General features: G+C 36.4%; 1 protein-coding gene across 1 annotated transcript in view; it reads right to left on the reverse strand.

The window, feature by feature from the left end:
- Positions 1-4,513: 4,513 nt before the first annotated feature.
- The window catches only part of TM9SF2 (transmembrane 9 superfamily member 2), a 30,982-nt gene continuing 16,450 nt past the window's right edge, over positions 4,514-19,045 (reverse strand). The window contains exons 8-17 of the mRNA XM_053935753.1: positions 17,222-17,301; positions 17,007-17,115; positions 16,751-16,883; positions 16,381-16,500; positions 14,190-14,247; positions 13,382-13,541; positions 11,746-11,897; positions 10,623-10,734; positions 9,841-10,012; positions 4,514-5,876 (exon numbers count right to left, since the gene is read on the reverse strand). Of these exons, the coding sequence (XP_053791728.1) occupies positions 5,809-5,876; positions 9,841-10,012; positions 10,623-10,734; positions 11,746-11,897; positions 13,382-13,541; positions 14,190-14,247; positions 16,381-16,500; positions 16,751-16,883; positions 17,007-17,115; positions 17,222-17,301 (1,164 nt within the window). The 3' untranslated portion in view covers positions 4,514-5,808. The remainder of the gene's footprint in view (positions 5,877-9,840; positions 10,013-10,622; positions 10,735-11,745; positions 11,898-13,381; positions 13,542-14,189; positions 14,248-16,380; positions 16,501-16,750; positions 16,884-17,006; positions 17,116-17,221; positions 17,302-19,045) is intronic.

The following is a 19,045-nucleotide window of genomic DNA, read 5'->3' on the forward strand; positions in this document are numbered from 1 at the left end:
GGATATTGTCCTTCTTGAAAGGAAGGAAGCCTCTCTCTTATTTTTATTGAGTGTTACTGCAGTCACCCATCTTTCTGGGATAAACAGCAAATTTAAGGCCACCTGCTGCTTCTCCTCTGCCTTGCCCTCCACCTGCCTTGGGGCTGCCCTGATTTGACATCATGCAGTAGGAGAACACGTATGATTTAGCTCTGTTGCTGTCACTATAGCCTGCACGAGACAGAGTGACAGAACATCAGTTTCTTCTCAGATGTCTTGCTAACTTTCCTCCAGTGAGCAAAGAGTAATTTCCAACAGGAAAGTGGAGAGGCCTCCTTATGAGAACTTGCAGAAAAATGTAGGAAACAGATCTAATTTTCTGGCTGCTCCATTTCGTAGCTCCTAAGCAAGGCTGGAGAAGAAATGTCACAACCCTACTTCTTCTTGTATCCTTGGGATACAAAGGGAGAGGATGGGCCATCCTGGAAGCCCACTGACCTCTTCAGTAATATCCCAGACAAACAAATTACTGGTGCATGCAATAGGTGGGACCTGAACATGGCTCACCTGCCTTTACCAACCTCCAGAGAATGAGAAGCTTGCTCACCTTCTGCAACACAGAGGCCAGAGGCCACGTGCATGTGCCTGCCCTGCTGGGACATCACTTCTCAGTTGCACTTTCCCTTCTTTGCATCATGTAACCAAGTCAGTTTAATGATTTCATATACCTCAACCAAATGCATAATGGTAAACAAATCAAAAGATAATCATGGGGAATTGGGAAAATATCAGGAAGACCATCTTCTCTACCTGAACAACTTCCCCAAAAGAGAGATTAAATTGACTTAATTACTGAAAAACCCCAAAACCCCTGATCAAAACCCCACCAAACATCCCTGTTCCCCCCACCCCCCCCCCCAAAAAAAAAAAAAACCCAAACCCCAACCAAACCACCCACACAAGCCACATCACGTCTTGAGTCTTGCAGCAGCATCAGCAAAACAGCAGTTGTGCTGAATTGTGTGAGAACAAGGCATTGGCACTATTAAACTCAAGAAGCTGGAACGTGGCATTCTGCCCATCTCACTGCCCAGGCTAGACAGCCTCTCAGGACACCCTGTGGGCCCCTATCTGAAGAAACCTTTTGTAGTGAACTTAGAAAAACTGTTTGAAGGTATCAGAATGGGTTCCTGAGTAAAGACAATTAATCCTTATAAAGCAAGGCTTTATAAATACAGTGAATTCTAGAGGGCTCTTGCTAGCAGCTTGCCCATACTACATGCAGGAGACACAAATGTTAGCACAATCATCAATGAATTGTTTGGTTAATAACTGTTATTATTTTTTGTCAAGATTTTTGGCTGTGCACTGCCAGAAACTTTGGATCATGCATGTTTAAATATCTAATGCTAAATCCCTCCAGTAGACTGCTTTGGTCAAACCTTCCTATCATGCCCTTGACTCTGCCCCTGCACCCTGTACTTGTGTGTGTGCTGTGGCCAGCTGGCAATGCTCAAATACCTCGAGGGAAGGAGAACTTCAACTGCATTTTCATTGGAAGTCCTGGAATCCTGGCAAGTGGCAAGAATGTACCATCACCCAAGCATGACAAGCTTCATTTGTAATCTTCTGGTTTATCTGATTTACAAGCAGTTAACTACTCTCATCTCATCAACAGCAAGTTCCAGATGTTTCACATAAGATGAAATAGTGCATGACGGCAGCTGTACAGTAATCAACTGATAAATTAAGTCTCTCAGTAGTCCCTGAAGGTTTGTGCTTTAATCTGAAGTGTCACACACTTCTGTAGGCACGTGTACCCAAAGTCATTCTTTAAGGTAACAGGAGAATTATTTCATGAGTCTGTTGAGGAACATATATTTATGGAGATATGGAAATAAATAGATCAGTAGTGTCTGACATAAGGAGAAACAGCGGGGTACTGAGAATAAAAAAATTAAATTAGAGGTGAATTGTAGGAAGCAGCATATCTGGGACAAGACCATCTCTGCACAAATAATCTCCCTTCCTTTATGGAAATACATAGTTGTGATGGGCTGTTGGAGCTGGAGATACAGCTGCCCCTAGAAATGAAGGTGGTGTCCAAACTGGTAAAGATGCCCAAACAGAAAGAGGATGGCCTGTAACTTCATGGCAAAAACTCATGGACATGTGTGTCCTACACCAGCTAAGCTTACTATAGTTTTTGCTCAGTTCCTGGAGCAGGAACACTAAATCAAACACTGTGCTAAACCAAACACTGCAGTAACACTCAATTAAAAGGAAAAAAAAAACCCAAATAAATGAAACCCAAAGCCCCTCCCTCAAAAAACCAAAAAAAAAGGGGTGGGGGGGGGGAAGTATGTTTGACTATTCTACCACTCTGTGATTCTATGCTCACTGCTGTGCTTTTTCAGCCATTAAACACAAAAACATCTACAGGTCTTAAGGATTTACCAGACTTCCATCATAGAATATCATTTAACTTCTTACCTGTGAAACTCACGATCTCCCTCAGCTGCGTAACAACTCAGTGAGAAACCTCAGTTTTGACTTAACTCTGCACCATCCATGTCATCAGGACCGGTTGCAGCAGCCCCTCCCCAGCATTCTCACAAAGCTTGGCAGGAAAATTTGGTCACAATTTCACTCCATGGACCAAAGTCATATACACTAAAATCCCTCCCTTTCAAGGTTTCTCACTTCTTCCCTACCTTGCCTGAAATACAGATGTGTTCCAGCCTACTTAGAGATTGGTATTTTTGCCTTTGCAAGTATTAGCAAAACATTTCACATCCACATTTCACCTTTTTGATTTGTACATCAGTTCAAACAGGACTCTGTTGGTGCCTCCAAGCCATTCCAAACAGATATTCAGATCAGTATAACTGAGCATCTCAGCTGCCTGCCAGAATTTTGTTATTTCACCTCTTGTCCTCACTTCCAGACCTTTCCTGAAGTCATTTCTCACAGCCTTTTGCCTGAAAATGGCACAAAAAGCATCAAGACACTATGGCTCGTTCACAGTCAACTAATATTTATAACATTGCTTATAAGATCCAGCCAGACCGCAGAAACCTGAGGACTCTCACAGGTGTTCAAACACAGCCAAGCTTTTGAATAAGAAGGGAAGCTACAGACTAAAGATGACCCGATGAGCCTGCCATGGTGAATGACAGCTTGCCATAAAGCTGCTTTCTTATTTCTTCTGAAGAAAGAAAATCAGGACACCAACTCCCATAACACGTTTTCAAAGTATGATTTGGACTATTTCAGACTAAATTTGGCAGTGATGGCCACTCTTTTTCAGACTCTGAACAATAGGTTTTAAAATTATTTATCAGCCACCAAAAAATTGACACTTCTCTAAGGTGTTTTGTCCAAATTTGCCCTGTCTTCCTGCAGCTCAGCAATCTGTCCTACCTCTTAACACTCCTATTAATTTACATTTTCTCAGATATTCATGCTATAAGTATAATTTAAGAAAATACTGGGTAATACATTAAGATTTTGGAAAAGCTCAGTATTTTCAAAGTTTAGACAAAAGAATGGGTCTCCCAAGAGGAAAACAGATACAGTATACAGTAGAATGCTTAGATGCCCTAACATATACCAAAAGCCTAAATTCTAGAAAAACATTTAAAATTATCTGAGGCAGTAATGTGTTACTGGGTAAACAGTAATGTGTTACAAGGGCAAAAACAGCTTTAGAACAGCTCTTCTGTAAAATCTGTGATGCATTAAACATTCTGAATTGTCTCAAGTAGTCCACACTGAAACACTGCAATTGCAAAACAGCTGCAATTATTACAAAGCAAGGATGCTTGAAAAGCTGTGTATGCAGCAGGTTCAGATTCCAAAAGACAGTGACACATTTCACAGATTGCCTTTTAAGTTGAAATAAAATACTTGAGAAGCTGCCAGGAATTGTCAACTAGTCTGTAGAAAAATCCCCAGGAAAATACACCAATCAGTTTCAAACCCACATACATACCACAGTGGCTTTATCTAACTACTATTAGTCTGACTTTTAAACAGCAATTGTAAATACATGACAAAAATCTGTTTTTTTTAATTTGAATTTCAATAGCAGACAATTGATTCACGTTTTTCAAACTAAGTATCCCTATTTGTGTAAAAACTACTGATGATTTCAGGCAGTGACTAAACAGTAGGTGGTCACAAAACCAGGGATATGAAGACTATTCAATTTTATAGTTTTAGACATTTGAATCAAGAGTCACACTACAGTTCACTGCAGTAGTAAAGAGCAAACACTTACCATACTCACCCTTTTCCTGTTTTGAACATAAAGCATGGATGATTTCCCTAAAATCAGCATTTCCTAGTGACTACATGTTGGGAGGGGCACAAGAACAAGCCTGTCCACATCTGAGCAGAGCTGTGTCTGGCAACAGGCAAAGCATGAGTGCTGTGGTTCATCTGGGAAGGGTCATGGAGCATTGCAATTCTGGGAATGCCTCCTGAAGCCTTGATGTGCCAACTTTTGGGAGGTTAATAATGACAAGTTACCTTAATCAAGGATATTTTTATTGGGTCCAGTATTGAAGCATCATCAGAGGTTAAGGTCCTGTAGAAAAGTAAACTGATAAGAATAAAACCCTCCAACCTTATGAATGACAATTGGTACATGAAGTATAATTTTAAATAAAATTTTACCAGCCAAATTGTGTTACGAATCTAAAACTACCAAACAAGGTTTAAACAAAATACTCAGTTTCCAAAAAAAGGCAAATATAGGTTTAATGCCAGTCATCCAAAATTGACATTAGTCTTTTAATATAAGGCAAAAATAGTAATTTTCTTTTATTTTTTAACCTACATTAAGTACAGTCAGCAATAGTTGCTCTATAGAATATGCATCATTGAGATCTAAAAGCACGATCAGCAGAGAATGCTGATTCATGCATTGTAAGATCTTCTCAACATAGTGACAACTCCATGGCAATCTCTGGGTTAAGGACTGGATTAATGCTGCAGAGAGGTTTTGTTGAATGTGTGTATAATTTAGTTCCCATGCACCACAATCACATATCCATGTTATAGCCATTTAGCACAAATAATTATTCTTGCCGATCTAAATGTGTGCCAATATACATTAAACCATAGAAAATGCCATAAAATGCTCTATGCAATCTTTAAGCATCTGTCTTCATTATAATTGTATTTACATATTTTTACGAACTTCTAATATGTAATAAGTCAATGAAGACATTTTTACAACGTTTATTGGATTATGAATTTATAAATTCAAGGACTCAGAGGCACATAGTTTAAAAGGCCAAGAACACCAAAACTAATTAAGTCACAGAAATCAGAATATTTATGGACGTAACACCAGTAAAAAATAAAAATCACATCCAGACTAAAAGCAACGTTTCTTAAGAGTTATCCTTCAAAGTTAGCATAATAAAAAGTTCTCATTTCCCTCAAAGAAAAATAAATCATCCCACCTACCAAGCTAGAAAAACCTATTTACAGTTGTACTTTGATTAGAAGTATCATTAAGTTGTGTAATACATCCACTTCTATTCTGCCATTAGAATTTAACATTTCTTTTAAAGTATAGTTGTATTTACAAATGCATAAATATCGTAACTCTGATCTTCATTAAGGTTTGAATGAAAACAGGTTGTTAAGTCACAATACAAACGTGTTAGTGGAAAAGTAGGTGCATTTCGGTATCATTCTCAAAGAACAGGAAGTCAATACTTCTGATAAAGCTCAAGTTCATCACGGAGACCAGGTTTTTAAGTTATGTTAATGAAGATTAAACCTCTTCTGTGTTAACTCTTTACATTGGTTTCTTCAGTCAACTTTCACTACGCTGTATATTTTGGTTACAAACCAAAAGCATGCAAAGAATCCAATTGTCCCTAAAAGAGAGAAAAAAAAATTACATGTTAGAACACTGACAGGAGACATTAATTTCTATCTGTAGTTTATAAGTCAGGATGCATGTATTTGTGATCTGCTGTCCTTAGCCTTCAGTATATCAATCAGATCAGATAATGGAAAGTTACAGACAGTACCTGGTCCTTAGAGGCATCAACTACTCTGTAACCTATCTCATTATTTTCAGGAACATAGAACAGATCATGTGGAAGACTCTAGTTATAAGATGGTCCTGTGTTATTTGTCTTACATATTTGTTCTTGTTCCAGTATGCTGCAGTCCCACTCCTTCACACTGCTCCATTTCACCCTTTCTCAGTGACTACTCACACACACTTTATCTGATCTGCTCAGCTGTCAGAATATTTTTATTACGTTTAATAAACATAATAACAGCATCAGAGTTCCCATTACTTAGCAATATTTTTGGAAAACTAGAGCACTACCTTTATTTCTCCATAGACCGAGTTAATACAAATTTCAAACCACAGTGTAGTTACTACACAACTTGTAGTCCTACTGAAAACATGTGCTGCATACCTTAAAAATAAACACTTCTGAAATACTTACGACAGTCAAAAGGTAAACACCGATTTGAACTAAAATTGGAGAATGAAGACCATTTCCCTGATAATTTATTATCTTTCTAGCAGAATAAAAACAGTGGCTCCATCCCTTCTCTTTGTGTAACTCCAAAAGAAACTTTTAACAAAAATATTATTCTGAATGTGAAATAGGTAATATAGTTGAACTTTGCTAATCTAACTGGATTACATCAAAATTCTGTCTCAATCAGAATGACACTGGATTAAACAGCAGCTCAGAACACCTGTTACAGGAACCTTAATTTCCCACAAAAACTAGGACAGGAAAAAAACCCTGAAGATTATCTGATTTTTACCTAAGTATCTCTTCTAAAATTATATGCTTAGCTTAAACAAGCATCAAGGAAGTTCTTTAGAGGAAAAAAACTTCCTTTGTTTTAGATCTGGTAAGAGGGACAACAAAAGTTGTGTGGTAACTTGTCCTCTATAAAAGCTCGAAAGGAACCACGAATGATATCATGGTCATTTTCTTTCACTTTACGCTTGCTAAACTATTGATGTTTAAGCAATTCATTTACTATGATACATAGCTGTGATCCCAGCTGTGAATCAAAGATTTGTCATGTAGCTCCTGGTATTCTGCCTGCTGAGTTTGATCAATGACCTGGAATGCAGTATGGATGCAAGTGCCTGAAGCATGTGTTACACCGACATAGCAGCAGGGCATCGTCAAAACCCTTCCTCCTGATTCCGACAATTTTTCACAGATGAGTAAGCAGCAGCAGAATAGTTTTCATACAACAATTATGACTTTTTCTTTTTAGCTTTTTTATCATCCTGACATGGGAAGTCAGTTGCCTTTGGGAGCAGTTTTTGCTAAATTGCTATGTTCTTTTGTTTAAAAAAATGGAGAAGACCTCTCTGTACCTTTACCCTACCTCTGATTTCTTCTGTAAATCCTTATCTCAGAGCACTTCAGTAAATCTCAGAGAACTGAACATAATCTGCTTTTACATTCATATCAACCTAAATGGATGATATTCTTCTCAAATCTTAAGAAACAGGATTATTTCCCCAAATTAAAAGGTAATTTGCACCTAATCTTGAGGGAAGTAGATAAAAAAATCATTGAGCACAGTGTTTTACAATTCTCTGTAATTAATTACCACAAGTGTATCTTCCCCTGATTTCAACACAGAAATTGAAAATTTAAAAAAACCAAGAGCATACAGACTCTGAAAACATAGTTCTATTTGCACAGGATGATTTGCATTTCCCCTGTCCCAATCACAAACAAATGACTGCCACAGAAAGGAGCTGAAAGGAGCTGAGAATAAACCACATCATCTTTGCATGCTTGTGAACCTACCCTAAAAATTTGCTGGCAGGTGCTTTACAGCCACTTGGTAAACTGAAAGTGAACACGTGAGCAAAGGAAAAAGGGGATGCAGTGGACACATCTTAATGCCTCTAGACAATGTCATGTGACATGACTGACTTGAAAGAATAAGGCCAAAAGATGGAAATGATATGGGTATCTGACATGCAAAAAGGCAGCTAAACCACATCTCAGCATAGAAAATTATTGTAAATCCCCTTTATCTTGAATGAATCTGCTCCAGAATTAGTGCATGCATCCAAAGTGAACAGAGTGAACAAAGGAGAGAGGGTGAACATAATTCTGGTTTTGGGCAAAACTGTTTACTATTACAGGCAGACTTGCTGAACATCTGTTGGAAAAGCTGATAAAACTAATTGACTTTACACTTAGGTAAGGCCTTACTATTTTTCACACTACTTTGTAAGTTTGCACTGCATTTAAAATTTATCTGCATAGAGCAATACACATCCATTTCTAGTTGAGCAATCACGCATCCTCGGATTTTGTAGTTTGATTAAACTATCAGTACACCCAGACCAGAAGTAAAGGTTAAGAGAAAAGAAGAAAATGTGAGCAAGGGAGGCAGAATCTCTGATCTATGCATTCAGAATGACTTGCAAACTGGTACAGAAATGTGAATAAAAGTAGAGATATATAAATTACAAATTGTCTGCAAGCAATGCCAACATACATTGGACTGACTTAAAATGAAGGATGGAAGATAAAACTGACCACTTTTGGTACACAGCTTGATCACTTTTCAATGAGATTATATAATGCACTCAAGTCTCATTTCTTCCTTTTAACAGGCAATGACCCAAGAAAATCCTTGCAGGCCATTGCTCCCATTCATCATCATCTGCATTCAGTCCACAAACAGCTTCAATATTTCCTTAGCTGAAGTAGAAATGTCTTTGAAATGTTCAGTTACACTTAAAATGAACACCATTCTTAGTTCTTTTCTCTTTCACTATCTTTGTTCTCCTATGTTAAGTGAAATGAAAATTCTACTTAATAGGCATAGTGAGATTTGTATTAAAAGCTCTGATGACAAGCCATTTGTAGTCTAGGAGGCCTCAAAAGATAATGTCTATACATAAATACATATCCAAGCCTCTGGAATCATTACAAGTCATCATCAACATAAAGCCTGAAATTATTTAAACCACTGATCATTTCAAAGTAGTCTCAGAAGTACTTATACAAGGATAGACTGCATTCTTCTGGAGCAGAACACAGAATTTTTAAGATTTTTTTGAGGACTTGGCAGTTGCTGCCTTCTTGCATCAGTTTGAAAGGAGACTTCTTGCATTTTCACTGCCATTTTTCTACCTTAAACAAGGGCTGTTTCTGTCTCACTAAAGACTACAATGGAAAATTTTATGATCTCATCTCAATTGCTGAAGAGGAAATTGAAATGCAGCACCTAAGACACATGTATTTTCCAAATGCTCACAATGAAGATTACAAGGTTCTGAGAAGACTGATAAAAAAAAATGTTAGAGAAATTCTATTTGCTTCCCATGCCACTTCAATGCAATTGGGATAAAGGTAAATACATTCTGGAAGAGAGCAAATTTTAAAAAAAGGCATTCTTTGTCAACCATTACTCCTCTCTCTTCCTTACAGCTATTCCATAAAATCTGCATTTTTTATCTTGACACTGTAACATTATACTTGATTGTGTGTGATTTGAAGTGTGCTTCTCCAAAGACAACTAATTAAAAAAAACCTGAGTTTGTCATATGATTATCATAGGAATAAAATCTGGAAAAGTATTTATCACATATTTGTAGACCTAATTATAGGCCACAGCTCAAGTTAGCAGTAGTTTTGCCTCCTCCTCACTTATCTCTTTTATTAAAGTTTGTAATCACATAGTTGCAATATGCTACACCTGGAAAAAATCAAAGGCATACATAAATTTGTAATTCTGTATCAAGATCAGTTTTGCCAAGGATTCTACTGTGCAAAACTAAAGGCAGATTCAAAATTTAAAATTCAAGTTTAATACACTTACCTGTGAAAAGGAAGAAGATCAAAACCATAATCATGGTATAACCAAAATATAAAATGGTGCTAGCTGTTCCTGTGATTTGCAGTTTAGAAAAGAAATAATGTATTGCATATATTAGGAAATAAACTGCAGTGAAGCCACTAGTGAGAAACGAACGCCACTGCCAGTGATAGTCCTAGAAGGAGTGAGGAAAAAATACAAATGTGTGAGAAATATTGCATACACCTCTAGCCCACTGACCCTACTAGTAAATGCAGAGCTACTTTCTCTATTATGACTTCAGACAAAAGTAAGTTTTTGTAGGGCTTTTTATCTAGAGGGAGAAGAACTATAAATAAACAATACTGCTTTAATTACACCATTCAAAATTAGAGATAAGTTACCTGAAGATCAATAGCAAATACACAAAATACTAAAACCCCAAATAAGCCAGGTGTACTTATTTCTAGCCATAGATATTTTTTCCCAAGGCTGGGCATGTCCAAAATGCACTCTGATTGACCAAAATTAATGGATTAATTTAACACCTTCAGAAAACAGGGAGTGAGAACTTAAGATGTGATATCTGACTCAGCAATACCCAGTGCAGGGATTTAATATTTCTTAAAAGTTTTGCCAAAAGTAGCCTGCTTCACCTTTAAAAGACAACATTTACGTACATCTCATCTAGCACGAGTGTTCATGTTGAATTCTGGAATACTTATTTTCAATTACAAAAGCTTTAAATTTTTTTTAAGCATTCTTAGAACATTATCAGGTTTGAAAACAGAGGAAATATCTCCTACCTCTGCACATAGATGGAAATAGCAGAGCAATATTGTAGCCTCAGAACATGTAATAACCAAAATAATGAATACCAGAAACAGGAAGCCAAACATGTAATACATCTGGTGAGACCTATAAAAGGGAGTTAAAAAAAATTAAATAGCCATTGTGCTATTATTATTTCTTCACAGGTAATAACATCACCTTCACCTTATGTATTTCCCCTTCCTATTAAAATACTGTCAATTGTGCACCCATACAATTGACTAATTTATTTTCTAACTAAAGAATAGGAACTTTGGCAGCTCAGTCTGAGAACACTGCGAAAGCAAGGCCAAAGCATGCCCCTGGTTGGGATTTTAGAGAAAGAAATGACAAAACAATGGTGAAATCACAGTTCCAGTGAAGTCAGCATGACCTCTTCCACTGACTTCAGAAAAACCTGGATTTCACCTCACATTTCAATCAAAGGGGCAAAGCTCCAAAATAGCAAGAAATGTCAAGTGCTGTAGCTGTCTGTGTTGGGTAGAGGCACCTATTCAAGGTTCAGAAACAGTTTAACAAGATCCAATAACTAAATTGTGCCAGAAGGAAGACAAATTCCTCACAGTAGATTAGTTTGTCAGTGAGTGCACATCGAAATTCACTTATACTGGACTAGTCTATGATGCTTTATTTTTTTAAATAATTACTCTTTTTTAAATAAAGATTGCACAAGAACTTCTTATTGGTTCTTTTTTTTCCTCCCAAGAGTAGTAATACTTTTCTAATACCAAAAAATATCAAGTTTATTTTAATAAACTTTATCACTGTTGAGTTATATGCCATATATCAGCTTCAGAGCCACTTCCATATGAAGTCAGAAGAGTAGCATGAGAAAACAACAAACTATCTGAAGGCAGGTCAGCTGTAAATTGCTAAGCATATCACAGCCACCTCTCTGTACACCCCAAAGAGCACAACAGGCACTGAGTATCTTTGAAATAACAAAATATTAAAAAGATGTTAACATTTCAATTTTATTGAACCAATACTATGGTAACCCTGCATCCTCAAAAAATCAGACAAAGGATCTCGAAGAAAAACTTTCACACAGAAATTACCACTTTTTATGACAGAACATTCAATTTATGGTGAACTTACCAAATACTATTGAGAATGAAGAACAACTGTATAAAGATACATCCAAAAGGAAGAATCCCTCCCATGATAATGCCAGGTAATGGCTTTGTATAGAATGATTGCTCAGGAATCTGACGCGGAATTTGATTTGTGCGAACAGGGTGTTCAATAGCCTTTAAACAAAAATAACAAACAATTAAATAAATAAACTATAAACCCTTTGCGCTTTCTTTTTGTGATGAGTGGTGGCAAAAAGTCTACTCTTTGTTTTGAGCATGTGCATACCCAGCTACACTACATTTGCTTTTGCTCCAGCTCAGTCACCAACACTTGCTTGGCAAACTTGCTAAAAGACAGCTCTTACTGAAAATATAGTGACAGATATTTTAGACTTCCCTTTTAATGTTTGCCTATCTATCATCTGTTACAGAGCCTGAGCTGATTTACCACATTTCAGCTGGTGGTGCAGATTCCTGCTTTCAACTTCTAAAAATTCCTGCATGTTGTCTTTCAGGATTTACTTAAAGAATCGCACTAGGATAAATATACTGAAAGGACTTAATCTGGCAATTTCATCCTAATTTAAGACACATGCATGGATCAGCACAGTAGGAGAAAACAATGTAAGGCATTGTAAGATACATGCATGCTTTGCATCTTTTGCCTTTCATAAAGATTACATCAAAAGCATCAATAGATACTTTCTGATTTGATTTTCAAGTTTTTGTGACACCTATCACATTGCCTTATTAGCTTATCAAATCTTCCTTCCTTAGAAGATGTACACACCTGTACAATGCAGGGGAACTTGATGGAATGTCAACATAGTTATCAGAAAAAAACCACTGAATTCTGGTTAAGAAAAACAGGATAACTACACAACTGACTTTAAAAGTGCCTACTAAACCAATATTCTCTGAAGGTATTACAGGAGATCTGCAGAGAGATAGAATCCTGGCCTCCTATGCAGGAGAAAACCCACAAATGTATCTGCACTTATAGAAATTTATTTGTGGGGGACAGTAAACAGTTTTTTGGGGAAAAAAAGCCCCAAACTCATTATTTAATGATTCGGTCACCAAATTGTGAAACGTTTGGTCACAAAGAGCCCTCATAAAAAGATGTCAAATTGATTGGTGTAGGAGTAAATCACAATTAATGTCCGCCAAGCAGAGATAACCATTTACAGAACACTTATGCAAACAGATTTCACAGAACTCTAACAATTAGCAATTTGATCAGGAAACATCCTCAGTGTAGAGGGTAGACAGGAACAAGAAATACATGATGAAACCCAGAAATGCATAATTTGCTTTCCCTCATGCTTGCTGGGTCAAGTACTTGTTTTAGGATATGAAAAAGATGCTAATTAAAATAAAAAATGCTAAAATCACTGATTTATCTGTAGCAGCCACTCAATTAAATACAATGACAACCCAAATCGCTGCAGAGAAGTATCACTGCCACCAACCATGTGTCACAGCCTTGGAATACCAAGACTGGTTATCTAATGCAGTTCTAAAGCAACTGAACTGAACTGGGGCCAACAGTGCAACTAGCTTAGGTGCTACCTCAGTCATGGCCTATACAGAGAAAAATATTTGTGTGTGTTTATGTATGTATACACTTTAAAAAACAACTTCTCAGAAACACTTACATTTTTCTTAAACCCAAAATAGGCACCAATAAACGTCAGTGGTACAGATATGCAAAACCAGAGTGCCAAAATAGCAACCAAGGTACCAAACGGAATAGCTGCTGAAGAGCCTTCTCCCCAGAGAATGAGGTTCATGATAAAAAAATCCGCAAATACAATTCTGAAAAACACAGAGCACACTTAGAGCACAGAAATACTTCTTAACATTTAGTAATGTTGACAAAACAATGGCACTGTTTTGAGATTTTAGTGCAAATCTCTGCTAAAACCAAATGACACACACAAAATATGAAAACAAAGAGATCAGACAAGCAATTCTTTGTTAATCTAGTGGGACTGAACTCCAGCAGGCGCTGACGTTCCAACTAAGCTATTTCAAATATATGCTTGTCTTAACTACACTTCAGGGTAAGACTCCTTGCTGTGATTAAGTGGAAAAAATTATCAGAGTGGTTATACATTATATGACACTATATAAGACTGACTACAATGTGGTCAGAGAAACAGTACAGAGAATAAAAGAACTTTTTATTCTCCTAGAATAAAAAGGCCTAGAACTTATTACTATCATAATGCTTTTTCCTAATCAACCTTTTCAAGTGGTGAGAGTAAACAAATGCTTACAAAAAAAAAAACCTAAGGATGATATGCCACTAACATACTCATCTTTGTCAAAAGCACCATGATACTCTTGTAGCTTCCAGAATAAAGGGACAATGTAAGATTTACTTGTATAGCTGAAACCTAAAAAATTAGCTATGCACATCAGAGAAGCAATTTAATTCTCTTAATCATGACGATAACTTACCCAGGACAAAGGAATGATGTCAGCAGGACATTTGTTTTCCATTTCTCACCTCCAAATGCTGTATATTAGAACATTTGACAGACATTAAATCATGCATTAAGCTCAACTATTAATTTTCCAGTCCATTTACCTGTTATACTTAGCTTGCAAATACTCAAATAATGTGCTATCATGCCCAAAACCAGTAAACTAAATATTCAGTAATAAAATTAAATTTCCTTATCCTATTGCTTAATCACAGAACTTCAAAGCAAAACATCTCAGACCAAGGTCAGGAAAGGTATCCAACTAAAACTGTGTTTCTGATGACTTTATCTACTAAAAGGAGGAAGCAGATTTGCAGTATTGCTAAGTCTTTAAAAGATGTTTTAAACCTGAAGTGATTAAGAAATTTAAGCTTTCTAGCATTTGACTGCAGGTTTCAGTAGGTAAAGATACATAAATATGTGAAAACCAAGCTTAACAATCTTCTTGAAATAATTCTTGCATATGAATCTTACAGAAGAGTCAGAACTAACACGCTTCCAGAAGTAGTGATGTTTTCTTGAGTCTTAACAGAATTAAGTAGAGGTGATACCAAAAGACCAAAGATAGCTTTTTAAAGAAAATCTTTCTGAATTTGCACTATGTTGATAAAAATTCTAGTCAATATAATTTCAAATGAAAATATCCTGCTGGAGTGCAGTGAAGCTGATAATTTCATCTGAGCACTGCCATAATGACATGCTTCTTTAGTTCAAGAGTCAGAAGTGATTATGATTAGAGTGATTTTAATTAATTTTCTATTTCTTCATAGAAACTTGGTAGAACGTGACAGCAATTATTAATATTAACCATTTAATTTCAACTCAGGTTTCACTTTTTAAATGCAATTTGGAAAAAAAACCCACAACTTTTAAAATTGGATATCCATTTCAGTTGCATTCTGTTTTATGTGTCACATTACTTTATTTGTATACTATAAATAAAACTCCATTCATGTTTACATGCTCTATACAGGGTATAAACCACTTCCTGTTATAACAAAAATATCTCTGGATCAGTCATTCACTGTCTTAGTAACATTCAAATGTCAACTAAGTGATTCCCAGTAAGTAAAATATTAGATTTTATCCTTAATAGCTACATCTCCACCAAAGACACAGGATTCAATTTACTATCAATACACTTCAAAATATCCTTCAAAACACACAGTATACACCACAATATAAAGAATAATTCTATCCTCAATTTTGCTCTTAGTACTAAAATTTCCTTCTGTTTAAGGCTTGGATATTAGGAATACTTCATTTTCACATCACCACCACTATGTAAGAAACTCCCTACAAGATACAAACTCACTTTTCCCACTGGTTTTCCCCACATGAAAATTACAAAATAGTTAGAAAAAAGAACTCCAGTATCTACTGCCAGGCTGAAATTCTGAAATAAACTTCCCCTCTAGCCCCATATATTCACAACCAAAGTAGTCCAAAAGATCCATCTCTCTGTCAAAAAACCTTTCACCTTGAGTTCAGTAATTAAAACAAGCTGTGTGCGGAATGCCATGCTTCACCTTAAAATAAAACAGAGGATACAGGGGTAAACCATCTGAGGCCAGCAGACAGACAGGTCTTGAAACAATAGCTGGGATCAGTGAGGCAGAACAGTATCAACTAACTCCTGTCAGGGGCCCAAACATCACATGGTTGATTTTTTCAACTACAGAACACCTAACTTCTCCCCATGCTCCAGCCACAGTCTGATAAGCATTATTCTCCAAAATATCTGGGAGCTAGCTAAAAAGAGGTCACAAATCACAGGCATGCAAGAACTGAGGTTCACGATTTGGGGGTGCAGCTGTGTGTTACCAAGCAACATCCACAGCTAAAACTAATGCAGGTTTACCATTCCCCACAGTGATAGGAAACAGAAGCAGAAAACAGTCTGATGTAAAGGAGTAATGACCTTAGTACTAATACTATTTAATTTCACAAATACACAGCAGCAAGAGCAATTCAGGGTCTTTAGGCATGATTACATCAAAACCAGTGTAACTATGTTAAGTGTTCTATATATATTTTCTGTTAAGGTAAGTACATTTATCCAAGTTGCCCTGAGGGAAGCTACAAACAGTGCAGCAAAACAGTTCTGTAATGATAATTTACATTAATGAACTTAAGCCTTGTCATTTTCAGTAACTATTACTCACATTTGTAGAATCTGGCAGCAACATAACCAGCTGGAGTTCCAAGTAGTACCCACAAAACTACAGCACAGGTCATCAGAGCTCCCCTGTTAGCAGGTGACAAAAATCCCAGGCAAGCAAAAACTGTGAAGCAGAGAAGTGCAATTTTAGAAATTATATTAGAAACCTCAGACTGTATGTTTGACTTAAAGCCAGTACATCCATTATCTTATAATCTGTGCATACTAAGTTGCATATCTACTACATCAGCTCAGCTGTTTCTAATGACTTTTATGAAATTCTAGACAAAATGATACTGCTATTTTTGCTAGCACCATGCAGTTAGCAGTGAAAAATCATGTACAATCAACTAAATCCTCCCCACTTTACTTACACAGGGTAACAAAAGTCATTATTAAGATTTGTGTGCCAGAGCCTAGAAAAACTGACAACAGCATTCCTTTTCTTGGGGGCCTGAAAATATCACCATGAACCAGTTTCCAGCCAAATTCTTCTTGAGCATCTTCCTGTAAAAGAAATACATCTATTTTAATACAGCAGATTGCAACTTAAATAGCCTGTTACAGCTACACATTTAACCAGAAAAATTACATTCCAAATAAATTTTAGGAGCTACATTTTAGACTTACCGTGGAATCCATTTGATTGTATCTTGCAATATCTTTATGGAGTGTCCTCAACATAATCATAGCTACCATTCCAGACAGAAAGAGGACAATCACCAGGGAATTCATAATACTGAAAAAAAAAAAGAAAGAAAAAAAAAAAAAGAAGAAGAAAATTAATGAAAATCATCCTTCAAACTGCATTGTAAACACTTCAGTACAATAAACTTCCTCCTTACCTAAACCACTGGATGTGAGTGTGAGGCATGGATTCCAAAATATAATCCCATCTTGATGCCCACCTGATATTTTTTTCTTCCTGGAAGAGTAAACACATGAACATCAGATACAGTGAGTATCCAACTCACACATTTAAAAGTTGATGTTTGTGCAAAGCAATCTTAAATCTTGTGACTAATTGAAATTTCAAGTTCCATGCCTTACAGGGAATAGTTTAGTAATAGCTACCTAGAGCAAACCTAAGATTTGACCATAGAATCTAAACCAAAATATTTTCTGAATTTGAGCACCTGTGTCTTCTTAAGACATTAAGGCTTACCAGATTAATTCAATTGTACATCCTCCCTTCAAGAACTGTATTGGTTCATCTGGAATGGACTATCGGAATAATGAAAGAACATACATTTTTTAGCACATATAAGTCCATAAATCAAGAAACTAAGCTATCCTATACAGTCTCCAGCATGATACTTCACTCTGTAAATCATGCCCTGTCCGAATTATCGCTTGCTTTCATACAACCTCATTTCAGTACCAAATACCAATCCCATTACAAACAGCTTTTACTGCAGGACAGGTGGGGATACAGTACTACAGAACTTACACTGCTAGAAGAGGGAAGCAAATTATTCCTCCAGGCATTTCAACAGATTAAATTTATTCAAAATGAACATTCACTGATCAAAAACACTTCAAAAGAACATTTCTTTGTTTTATTTTGCAGAGTAAACAGGAAAAAAGGAATAGACAGTGCTAATCAAGGTGAAGATGGCTATTAAACAAACTGATTAACAAAACTGGCTAGGTGTTTGACAGGCTGTTATTTCAGTAATTTAAAACATACAAGAGCAAGAGTGCTTTCCAGTAAAGCCAGATTTTGAAAAAGACCCAATAGGTTACAAAATGTAGTCAAGATCATATATATAGTTCACTGAGAGAATAAAACCATGTCTCAAAGGAAGCAGCAAATTTCTAAACCAGTATCAATGACTCTAGGACAGAACTGCATTTTTCCTCATACCTAAACTGCCTTTTTTTTTTGTCTTCCTGAGATGACCTGGTCTGCTAACCCAATAGAAATTCAGAAGAATACCTCCAATTGATGATGTAACACTGTGCACAAGACAGTTGCACACACACAGCTGGGCATGTAATTTTTAAGAACAAAGAATAAAATAATATGAAGCTGAGGTCACTCTTAATTACTAACTTCTCACAGGTTTCCAGAAATACTTGCTTTTCGGTATACAAATTCATTTCAGCACTATAACTGATAAAATTTCTCAAAATATCATTATATAGTATATACATAACATAGTCCCTCCTAAGTATACTTCTTATACTATTTATTGTATTTTGAACTCAGAGTGGAAACAGTTTGAGAAGGAGTAGGGTACTTTGATAAACAGTTTGTTCAGCAAACTCCATTTACAGAAAAACAAAACAAAATCAAAACCTCCCTCTCTTGTTTGTCAGCAGAATGAGAAATATTCAGCTCTCACTGCTGACTGCAGTTGCTTGATATACTGCTCCTCTGCTTTTAAAGAGAGAGTAGTAGAACAAAGACTACCAGCTTCCTACTCTTTCGAAGGATTCCATGGGAGGAAGACCTTGAAGAGAAGGTAACTTTTGCAGCAGAAGGGCAGAAAATTATCAGCTTCAACCTACCTACATGAAACACACAATTTCTCAGACTTAATAACTTGGATTGAAAAATAATCTACCAGACAACCCAGGCAGATGTGGAAAGTGTGACTTAAAAACCACATAGTGTTTCACATCTACTCTCTGTGCATGCAAAACTGTAATGTATGTGGTTAAAT

This window comes from Vidua chalybeata, chromosome 2 (genome assembly GCF_026979565.1).
Source record: "Vidua chalybeata isolate OUT-0048 chromosome 2, bVidCha1 merged haplotype, whole genome shotgun sequence".
NCBI classification, from domain to species: domain Eukaryota; kingdom Metazoa; phylum Chordata; class Aves; order Passeriformes; family Viduidae; genus Vidua; species Vidua chalybeata.